This window comes from Oncorhynchus masou, chromosome 29, assembly GCF_036934945.1.
Source record: "Oncorhynchus masou masou isolate Uvic2021 chromosome 29, UVic_Omas_1.1, whole genome shotgun sequence".
Taxonomy (NCBI): Eukaryota; Metazoa; Chordata; class Actinopteri; order Salmoniformes; family Salmonidae; genus Oncorhynchus; species Oncorhynchus masou.
Window position 1 is genome coordinate 87,224,711 of NC_088240.1, and position 11,939 is coordinate 87,236,649.

At 47.1% G+C, this 11,939-nt stretch overlaps 1 protein-coding gene across 1 annotated transcript; it reads right to left on the reverse strand.

The window, feature by feature from the left end:
• Nucleotides 1-534: 534 nt before the first annotated feature.
• LOC135519815 (proline-rich protein 2-like) lies at nt 535-11,504 on the reverse strand. The gene is made up of 2 exons (XM_064945027.1): nt 11,486-11,504; nt 535-1,637 (listed from the first exon to the last, which is right to left on the reverse strand). The coding sequence occupies exons 1-2, from the start codon at nt 11,502-11,504 to the stop codon at nt 535-537; spliced, it is 1,122 nt and encodes a 373-aa protein (XP_064801099.1).
• Nucleotides 11,505-11,939: the final 435 nt, after the last annotated feature.

Sequence of the window (11,939 nt, forward strand, 5' to 3'; positions counted from 1 at the left end):
ACAAGCCCCCTCGAGCTGAGCGCTAACTCTCAGGGAGCAGGACCTCTGCCTGTCAAAACTCTACTCTCTCTACTCCAACAGATGGGATCAACCAAGTAACAACAAGATGGAGAGGAAGAGAGAGTTTGACTGAGAGTTTGGGCGACAATTAGGTTGCAGTATGAAGGGGGGATGTAGGAAAGTAGATTAACATTTTTGCCTGATGAAGTAGATTCATTAAATATATTAAAACAAACAACAAGAACAAATAAAATATTCCATTTGAAATACATTTGAATGGGTATTACTATTTCATGTTTTTCTGTGTATTTCTGAGTTTATTTTCTAAGTTTATTTTACTGCTCGAACTCAAAGGTTTGATGTTGTTTTTCTATGCTGGAATCCGTAATGGTGAAACTGTCAGTTTGGGACATTACAACAACAAAGAAGTTACTGCAAACAACCAACACTGTTTTTTCCCCATCAGACATTTCACGCTCGATAGGAGAGCACAATATGTAGTGCGATTTAATTTACCTTGATGCACAACGCGCCTCAGCACGGCAACACAAACAATAACAACGGTGTTGGGGCGGCCTGTGGCGGCCTGTGGGGGCCTGTGGGGGCCTGTGGCGGCCTGTGGGGGCCTGTGGGGGCCTGTGGCGGCCTGTGGCGGCCTGTGGCGGCCCGTGGGGGCCTGTGGGGGCCTGTGGCGGCCTGTGGGGGCCTGTGGGGGCCTGTGGGGGCCTGTGGGGGCCTGTGGCGGCCTGTGGGGGCCTGTGGGGGCCTGTGGCGGCCTGTGGGGGCCTGTGGGGGCCTGTGGCGGTCTGTGGGGGCCTGTGGGGGCCTGTGGGGGCCTGTGGCGGCCTGTGGGGGCCTGTGGCGGCCTGTGGGGGCCTGTGGCGGCCTGTGGGGGCCTGTGGGGGCCTGTGGGGGCCCGTGGCGGCCCGTGGCGGCCCGTGGGGGCCCGTGGTGGCCTGTGGGGGCCTGTGGGGGCCCGTGGCGGCCTGTGGGGGCCCGGGGGCCTGCGGTGGGGGCCCCGTGGTGGCCCGTGGGGCCCGTGGCGGCCTGTGGTGGCCCGTGGCGGCCCGTGGAGGCCCGTGGGGGCCCGTGGCGGTCTGTGGCGGCCTGTGGCGGCCTGTGGTGGCCTGTGGGGGCCTGTGGCGGCCTGTGGCGGCCTGTGGGGGCCTGTGGCGGCCTGTGGCGGCCTGTGGCGGCCTGTGGGGGCCTGTGGGGGCCTGTGGTGGCCTGTGGCGGCCTGTGGTGGCCTGTGGCGGCCTGTGGGGGCCTGTGGGGGCCTGTGGTGGCGGCCCGTGGCGGCCCGTGGTGGCCTGTGGGGGCCTGTGGCGGCCTGTGGCGGTCTGTGGGGGCCTGTGGGGGCCTGTGGTGGCCTGTGGCGGCCTGTGGTGGCCTGTGGCGGTCTGTGGGGGCCTGTGGGGGCCTGTGGGGGCCTTTGGCGGTCTGTGGGGGCCTGTGGGGGCCTGTGGGGGCCCGTGGGGGCCCGTGGCAGCCCGTGGGGGCACGTGGGGGCCCGTGGCGGCCCGTGGCGGCCCGTGGGGGCCCGTGGGGGCCCTTGGGGGCCTGTGGCGGCCTGTGGGGCCTGTGGGGGCCTGTGGCGGCCTGTGGTGGCCTGTGGTGGCCCGTGGCGCTGTTTCCCCCTACTGGTGATTCCAGTTTTAAAGGTCACGCTGAACAGAACCATAACATAACATGTCATAACAGTCATAACATGATGGAAAGGAGCTCAACAAGCAACAAACTAAAATGAACCTAAACCTTCTGGCTTTCATTACCAGTATAATACCTAACTAGCTGTCTGGGAGATGCAGTGGTACACTTGGGTTCTCTGGCCTTGAACACCATGATAAATACTTAATGAGTTTAGAGAAGACTCTGAAAAGGGTCCCAAATGGCACCCTATCCTCTATATAGTGCACTACGTTTTGACCAGGGCCCATAGGGAACTATATAGGGAATAGGGTGCCATTTGTAAATTTAAAAAAATCCTAAAAACAAAATGATATACTCTTATGTTTAACCAATACCAGTTATTGTACATTTTATATTGTAGATATGTAGTGGTGTAATAATGCTATATCTTTAACTGTTTCATTATTAGTTTGATATGTAATGTAAGTGCCTTCATGTGTTTGGACCCCAGGAAGAGTGACCATATTTACACAGTCAAGAGGGAACTCTTAAAACACCCTGAACTGACTGACAAACACTCACTGCAAGGCTGTAGACGCTGCAATAAATATAACTTCCTGCATGTTCAATGTTTTCTTCTGATTGTCAGAATGTTCACTATTGTGGTAGAAACTCAAATTCAGTACACAACGTCTCACGACAGAACTCTGTTCTCCTCAGAATCATCTTTAAACCATTAAACACAAGATATTTACAACAATTCATATCCATGACAAGAACTTGTTCTCAAACAATCAGCGACTGTCTGACACTGATTTATAACACTGCTATATTCTCACTGCTATATTCTCACTGCTATATTCTCACTGCTATATTCTCACTGGTATATTCTCACTGCTATACTCTCACTGCTATATTCTCACTGCTATATTCTCACTGCTATACTCTCACTGCTATATTCTCACTGCTATATTCTCACTGCTATATTCTCACTGCTATATTCTCACTGCTATATTCTCACTGCTATACACTCACTGCTATATTCTCACTGCTATATTCTCACTGCTATATATTCACTGCTATATTCTCACTGCTATATTCTCACTGCTATATTCTCACTGCTATATTCTCCTGGCAATCTTCATAGCAGCCCTGCTTTTGAATCTCCAATGATATAACACTTCTACAGCATTTGATAGACGCACAATGATTAATATATTAGATTTATGGTATTGTATCGCCCCTAGGGACCGAGGCACTGGACGAACACCTGATTTAAACTCACACTAGAGTTATTAAGGAGGATGTATTAGAAAGCATAATTGTATAGTTCACACTAAAAGGAAAGTCATTGGTCCTGTCCCAAATGGCACCTAATTTTCCTAAATAGTGGACTGCTTTTGACCAGGGCCCATAGAGCTCTGGTCAAAAGTAGTGCACTATGTAGGGCATAGGGTGCCATGTGGGAGGCAGTTATTCTATCTGTTTCCTGTGCTGACTCAGGTCTGATTCCCCACAAGACTCAGGACTACTACAGTATACTACACCTGGGTTCAAATTGGTTTTCTTTCAAATATTTTGGAGCCCTGAGGTCTCTACACAGCAGCACACTCAGTATGTAAGTCACACACACACACACACACACACACACACACACACACACACACACACACACACACACACACACACACACACACACACACACACACACACACACACACACACACACAGTGCTGTGGGGCAGTGTAGCAGAGGCCATGCAGGTCATTCCCCCACACCAAACTGAGAGGTCCCTGTACACTGAGAGGCAGAGGGGAGCTCTGTTAACATTACAAACATGGTCAGTCAACAAGACTAGGTTTACACTCCGTGACTGGCAGTGTTAAATACACACAAACTGCAACTCCCTGGCCAACAAAAACTCTGAGGTGTACCTCTACTATCTTATTTACTTAGCCCTCGGTACCCCCACATGAAACAGCAGCAGTCATAGCAGATCTGTATACAGTGGACTCCTTTAGACTGGAGAGCAGGTCTGTGTGTGTGTGTGTGTGTGTGTGTGTGTGTGTGTGTGTGTGTGTGTGTGTGTGTGTGTGTGTGTGTGTGTGTGTGTGTGTGTGTGTGTGTGTGTGTGTGTGTGTGTGTGTGTGTGTGTGTGCGTGTGTGCGCGTGTGCGCACGTGGGCGCGTGCATGCGTGTGCGTGTGTGCGTGTGTGCGTGTGTGCGTGTGTGTGTGCGTGTGTGTGTGTTTGCATGGGCACACAGTCAGCTCTGGCCTCAGCACATCCCAGAATTCCTGCAACTGCCAAACAGGAAGTCTCTGTCCTGCCAAGCATCAATCACCTGTCAACTATTCCTCTGACTGGACAGTCACTAATAATTATATTAAACTAAACTGGAGTATGATATTGAAGCAGATCAGATTGTCTCACAAGACTAGTTAGTGGGGAAAGAGACACATGTGACTAAGGATAGAACTGTATTTCATTAGGGACCCCAATAGCTGTTGCCAAGGCAGCAGCTACTCTTCCTGGGGTTTATTGTGGGACCCCAATAGCTGTTGCCAAGGCAGCAGCTACTCTTCCTGGGGTTTGTTGTGGATCCCCAATAGCTGTTGCCAAGGCAGAAGCTACTCTTCCTGGGGTTTATTGTGGATCCCCAATAGCTGTTATCAAGGCAGCAGCTACTCTTCCTGGGGTTTGTTGTGGGACCCCAATAGCTGTTGCCAAGGCAGCAGCTACTCTTCCTGGGGTTTATTGTGGATCCCCAATAGCTGTTGTCAAGGCAGCAGCTACTCTTCCTGGGGTTTATTGTGGATCCCCAATAGCTGTTGCCAAGGCAGCAGCTACTCTTCCTGGGGTTTATTGTGGATCCCCAATAGATGTTGTCAAGGCAGCAGCTACTCTTCCTGGGGTTTATTGTGGATCCCCAATAGCTGTTGTCAAGGCAGCAGCTACTCTTCCTGGGGTTTATTGTGGGACCCCAATAGCTGTTGTCAAGGCAGCAGCTACTCTTCCTGGGGTTTATTGTGGGAACCCCAATAGCTGTTGCCAAGGCAGCAGCTACTCTTCCTGGGGTTTATTGTGGATCCCCAATAGCTGTTGTCAAGGCAGCAGCTACTCTTCCTGGGGTTTATTGTGGAACCCCAATCGCTGTTGTCAAGGCAGCAGCTACTCTTCCTGGGGTTTATTATGGAACCCCATTAGCTGTTGTCAAGGCAGCAGCTACTCTTCCTGGGGTTTAATTGTGGAACCCCAATAGCTGTTGTCAAGGCAGCAGCAACTCTTCCTGGGGTCCAAACACGTAAAACAAAAGATAAAACAGTACATCATATAACAGCATTACACCACTACATATCTTCCTAGTGGTTAGAGCAGGTAGCCTTTAGAGCAGATAGCCTTGGTTAGAGCAGGTAGCCTAGAGGTTAGAGCAGGTAGCCTAGTGCTTAGAGCAGGTAGCTGTGGTTAGAGCAGGTAGCATAGTGGTTAGAGCAGGTAGCCTAGAGGTTAGAGCAGGTAGCATAGTGGTTAGAGCAGGTAGCGCTAGTGGTTAGAGCAGGTAGCCTAGTGGTTAGAGCCCATAGTGGTTAGCTGTGGTTAGAGCAGGTAGCAAGGGTTAGCAGCTAGCTCTTCCTGGGGTTTATAGTGGTTAGGATCCCCAATAGCTGTTGTCAAGGTTAGCAGCTACTCTTCCTGGGGTTTAGCCTTGGTTAGAGAAGCCCAGGTAGCATAGTGGTTAGAGCAGGTAGCTGTGGTTAGTCAAGGGTTAGCAGCTACTCTTCCTGGGGTTTAGCAGGTTAGTGGTTAACCCCAGTGGTTAGAGCAGGTAGCCTAGTGGTTAGAGCAGGTAGCCTAGTGGTTAGAGCAGGTAGCATAGTGGTTAGAGCAGGTAGCATAGTGGTTAGAGCAGGTAGCATATTGTAGAACCCCTAGCTGGTTGTCAAGGCAGCCTAGTGGTTAGAGCAGGTCTTCCTAGGGGTTTAATAGTGTGGATCCAGGTAGCATAGTGGTTAGCTGTTGTCAAGGGTATCATAGTGGTTAGAGCAGGTACTCTTCCTAGGGGTTTAGCATAGTGGTTAGAGCAGGTAGCCAATAGCTGTTGTCAAGGCAGCAGCATACTCTTCCTGGGGTGGTTAGAGCAGGTAGCATAGTGGTTAGAGCAGGTAGCCTAGTGGTTAGAGCAGGTAGAATAGTGGTTAGAGCAGGTAGCCTAGTGGTTAGAGCAGGTAGCATAGTGGTTAGAGCAGGTAGCATAGTGGTTAGCTGCATAGTGTCAAGGCAGCAGCTACTCTTCCTGGGGTCCAAACACGTAAAACTGATAAAACAGTACATCATATAACATTATCATTACAGGTAGAATACTTAGACATATAGTGGTTAGAGCAGGTAGAATAGTGGTTAGAGCAGGTAGCCTAGTGGTTAGAGCAGGTAGCATAGTGGTTAGAGCAGGTAGCCTAGTGGTTAGAGCAGGTAGCCTGGTTAGAGCAGGTAGAATAGTGGTTAGAGCAGGTGGCATAGTGGTTAGAGCAGGTAGAATAGTGGTTAGAGCAGGTAGCATAGTGGTTAGAGCAGGTAGCCTAGTGGTTAGAGCAGGTAGCCTAGTGGTTAGAGCAGGTAGCCTAGTGGTTAGAGCAGGTAGCATAGTGGTTAGAGCAGGTAGCCTAGTGGTTAGAGCAGGTAGCATAGTGGTTAGAGCAGGTAGCATAGTGGTTAGAGCAGGTAGAATAGTGGTTAGAGCAGGTGGCATAGTGGTTAGAGCAGGTAGAATAGTGGTTAGAGCAGGTAGCCTAGTGGTTAGAGCAGGTAGCATAGTGGTTAGAGCAGGTAGCATAGTGGTTAGAGCAGGTAGCATAGCCTAGAATAGTGGTTAGAGCAGGTAGCATAGTGGTTAGAGCAGGTAGCAGGTAGCATAGTGGTTAGAGCAGGTAGCCTAGTGGTTAGAGCAGGTAGCATAGTGGTTAGAGCAGGTAGCCTAGTGGTTAGAGCAGGTAGCATAGTGGTTAGAGCAGGTAGCCTAGTGGTTAGAGCAGGTAGCCTAGTGGTTAGAGCAGGTAGCATAGTGGTTAGAGCAGGTAGCCTAGTGGTTAGAGCAGGTAGAATAGTGGTTAGAGCAGGTAGCCTAGTGGTTAGAGCAGGTAGCATAGTGGTTAGAGCAGGTAGCATAGTGGTTAGAGCAGGTAGCATAGTGGTTAGAGCAGGTAGAATAGTGGTTAGAGCAGGTAGCATAGTGGTTAGAGCAGGTAGCCTAGTGGTTAGAGCAGGTAGCATAGTGGTTAGAGCAGGTAGCCTAGTGGTTAGAGCAGGTAGCCTAGAGGTTAGAGCAGGTAGCCTAGTGGTTAGAGCAGGTAGCCTAGTGGTTAGAGCAGGTAGCCTAGTGGTTAGAGCAGGTAGCCTAGTGGTTAGAGCAGGTAGCCTAGTGGTTAGAGCAGGTAGCCTAGTGGTTAGAGCAGGTAGAATAGTGGTTACAGCAGGTAGCCTAGTAACCGAAAAGTTGCAAGATCGAATTCCCGACCTGACACGGTAAAAATCTGTTGTTCTGCCCCCGAACAAGGCAGTTAACCCACTGTTCCTAAGCCGGCATTGAATAAAGATAAAATAAAATAAAATAAATCTATGATACAACATGAATAATAATTGGTTTTTGAAGTATATGAGTATATGATTTTGTCTTTAGGAGAAAAAAATTATAATTACAAAATAGAGTTTACCGTGTCATTAATTGTTACATGTTACAATATGTTTGTCCAAATCAAAAGTTGTTTTAAGTTAGTGTCTGTAAGCAGCCTAATGGCCTGTTAGAATTAGTATGTGTACAGCCATGAATGTTGCGAGGATCTTGGTGACTGATGTCATGGGTATTAGAGTTCTGTTTGGATTGTAGAGAAGTCAGTGAAGTGGAACTGAACCTCTTTCCTTACAGGAAGAGCTTTGATCAGAGTTCAGCCTTATTGGCTCCTCGAGATGTTGTGTCGTGTTTGATTTCCCCTGTCCTCTGGCAGCTGACACACTGCTGTCATCACACTGTGTGTGTGTGTGTGTGTGTGTGTGTGTGTGTGTGTGTGTGTGTGTGTGTGTGTGTGTGTGTGTGTGTGTGTGTGTGTGTGTGTGTGTGTGTGTGTGTGTGTGTGTGTGTGTGTGTGTGTGTGTGTGTGTGTGTGTGTGTGTGGACCATATTCAGGTTCAGCCCTCTGGGTGTAATAGTAATCCGTTCACTCTCCGGTCCCAGTGGCCTCGTTACAACACACAGAAGGACACACATTCTTCGTTAGAAGGACACACACACATTCTTCGTTAGAAGGACACACACACGTTCTTCGTTAGAAGGACACACACACATTCTTCGTTAGAAGGACACACAAACATTCTTCGTTAGAAGGACACACACACATTCTTTGTTAGAAGGATACACACACATTCTTCGTTAGAAGGACACACACACATTCTTCGTTAGAAGGACACACACACCATTCTGCTTGTTTTTGAAGGACACACATTTCTGTCATGAATCATTTAGAGATGAGAGGAGGACAACAACACAAATTGTTTCTGTCAGAGATCATTTAGATGAGGACACACACACCCGTTCTTCGTTAGAAGGACACACGCACATTCTTCGAGATTAGAAGGACACACACACCGTTGTTTCTGTCAGAGAGATCATTTAGAGATGAGGGAGGAGGAGAACAACACCCGGTTGTTTCTGTCAGAAGGACATGAGGGAGGAGGAGAACAACACCCGGTTGTTTCTGTTCTTCGATGAGGGAGGAGGACAACACCCATTGTTTCTTCAGAGAGATCATTTAGAGATGAGGGACACAGAACAACACCCGTTCCATAATTGGCTGCTTGTTTTTAGTGAGCGAGGCAGGGAACAACACCCGGTTGTTTCTGTCAGAGATCATTTAGAGATGAGGGAGGAGGAGAACAACACCCGGTTGTTTCTGTCAGAGAGATCATTTAGAGATGAGGGAGGAGGAGAACAACACCCGGTTGTTTCTGTCAGAGATCATTTAGAGATGAGGGAGGAGGAGAACAACACCCGGTTGTTTCTGTCAGAGAGATCATTTAGAGATGAGGGAGGAGGAGAACAACACCCGGTTGTTTCTGTCAGAGATCATTTAGAGATGAGGGAGGAGGAGAACAACACCCGGTTGTTTCTGTCAGAGATCATTTAGAGATGAGGGAGGAGGAGAACAACACCCGGTTGTTTCTGTCAGAGATCATTTAGAGATGAGGGAGGAGGAGAACAACACCCGGTTGTTTCTGTCAGAGATCATTTAGAGATGAGGGAGGAGGAGAACAACACCCGGTTGTTTCTGTCAGAGATCATTTAGAGATGAGGGAGGAGGAGAACAACACCCGGTTGTTTCTGTCAGAGATCATTTAGAGATGAGGGAGGAGGAGAACCCCACCCGGTTGTTGATAATTCCTCACTGATTGCTGAAAAGGGCATCGATATACGGACCGGACTCCACCTGTCTCAGTTTGTGATAGCGCCGGAGGGGCGGCCTGCCGGCTTATCGACCCTCACCAACCATTCTATTTTCTTTGTTTTTTCGCATTGTTCGTAACTTGTTTTGTACATAATGTTGCTGCTACAGTCTCTTATGACCGAAAAGAGCTTCTGGACATTAGAACTAAGGTTTTCTCACCTCAAACTGGACAAATAGTTTGTCTTCAATCAGTCGAAAGCGAGGAATAAACTGTTGACACCCGACCAGGCCCCAATCCCCGTGATTCACTGGAGAAGGAAACAGCGATTCCGAGGCAAAGTTCAGGGTGCCTTGTGAGGACCTGGCGACGAGTGGCTAGTCTACCTTTGCCCTCAGTTCTGCTAGCTAACGTTCCATCGCTAGAAAATAAATGGAACGAACTGAAAACACGTATATCCTACCAACGGGACATTAATCTTATGTTTCACCGAGTTGTGGATGAACGACGACATTAAGAACATAGCCCTGGCGGGTTATACACTCTATTGGTAAGACAGAACAGCAGACTCATGTAAGACACGGGGTGGGGGCCTATCCTTATGGAAACAACAGTTGGTGAACGATATCTAAGGAAGTCTGGAAGTTCTGCTCGCCTGAGGTGGAGTATTTTATGATAATCTACTTCATTTTTTTATTTTTTATTTACCTGGGCAAGTCAGTTAATAACAAATTCTTATTTACAATGATGGCCTAGGAACATTGGGTTAACTGCCTTGTTCAGGGGCAGAACGACAGATTTTCACCTTGTCGTATCAGGGATTCAATCTTGCAACCTTTCGGTTACTGGCCTAACGCCCTGATCACTAGGCTACCAGCCACCCCAAATAAGCTGCAGATAAGATGCAGACCTCACTATGTACCCAGAGAGTTTTCGTCTGTTATTTTTGTAGCTGTCTATATACCACCACAGAGCGAGGTTGGAACTAAAACCGCACTAAATTTATTGTATTCTGCCATAACAAACAGGAAAATCCCCATCCCGGATCCGGGCTCGTGAGACTTTAATGCCTTAAATCAGGCTCATTAGCATAAGCCGACAACATCCTGTGAAATTTCTGAAAATTCAAATAAATAAAATGAAAATAATGTGTCTGCTATCATTTAAAAGCTTAAATTTTCTTAACAACACTGTCATCTCAGATTTTCAAAAATACTTTTGAATCATAGAAATTGACTAATTTGTCTAAGAGTATGCTAAGCTAGCTTAGCATTTTGAGTAGCATTTTTTCAACCAACATTTTCACAAAAACCAGATAACCAAATAAATAAAATCATTTACCTTTGAAGAGCTTCCTCTGTTTTCAATGAGGAGACTCTCAGTTACATACCAAATGCGCAGTTTTTCCTAAAATCCTCTGTTAAATCCCAAAATCTGTTTTTTGTAGATCGCATTTCAGTAATCCACTCGTTCAAACAAACCGAAAATTCAGTCACCTACAACGTCAAACTTTTTCCGAATTAACTCCAAATATCGACAAACATGGCAAACGTTGTTTGGAATCAATCTCAAGGTGTTTTTTCAAATATCTCTTCATTGATATATCGTTCGGAAAGCTTGCATTCTTCTCTAAATTCCATGGAAAATACTTGCAGCTGACTTTTGCGCACCACCCTTTCGCCCAGGACACCAGGCGGACACCTGGTAAATGTGTCTGTTTATGGTCAATCTTCCAATGATATGCCTACAAATGCGTACAATGCTGCAGACACCTTGGGGAAACGACAGAAAGGGCAGACTTACTCCTCTCGCATCACAGCCATATAAGGAGACAATGGAAAACAGAGCCTCAAAATATCCTGCTCATTTCCTGGATGCCGTTTCATCTTGGTTTTGCCTGAAGCTCACGTTCTAGGGCACACCCACAGAAAATATCTTGGTAGCTCTGGACACGTCAGAGTGTTTTCTTTCGAAACATCAATTATATGCATAGTCGAGCATCTTTTTGTGACAAAACTATCTTGTTTAAAACGGGAACGTTTTTCATCCAAAAATGAAATGGCCTGAGAGCATCAAGAATAAAAACAGGAAAATGCTCATCCAGTGGGAGCCATCCTAATGGGAGACAGACTTTAATGCAGAAAACTCAATAGGAACCCATTATAAGAGTGGGACACAAAATAACAACATCCTGTGAAATTGGAGGGTTTTTGCACAATTCAAATAAATAATCGGAATATTAAACATTCATGTTTTATATCATTTAAAAGCTTAAATTTTTGCTAATCTAACTATGTTGTCCAGTTTCAAAAAGGCTTTATGGCGAAAGCACCATGCGATTGTCTGAGGACGTAAGTAACATCAACATATTTTTCAACCAGCACAGGCTTCAAAAATCACAAATAGCGATTAAATAAATCACTTACGTTTGAAGATCTTCAACATGTTTGCAGTCCCAAGGCTCCCAGCTACAACATGAAGGGTCGTTTGTTAGATAAAATCCTTCTTTATATCCCAAAAGGTCTGTTTAAAGTCGGCACCATCGATTTCAGTAATCCACCACAACATGCATACAAAGGAGTCTGAAAAGCTTCCCCTTAAACTTTGTCCAAACAAGTCAAACAACATTTCTATTTAATAAGTAGGTTCTCTAAAATGTAAATAAACTATAATATTTCATAGACTGGAACATGTTCCGTATGTTCAATAGGAAAGGAAAATACACCACATCACGTCACTGGCTTTATCACACACACTGCATTGCCCACGAACACACCCTCGCCCACGTGACACTCCCTCGCCCACGCACACATCCCCCAACCAGAAGTCATGGATTACAGGCAACATCCGCCCACGAACTAAAGGGTACGAGCTGTGACG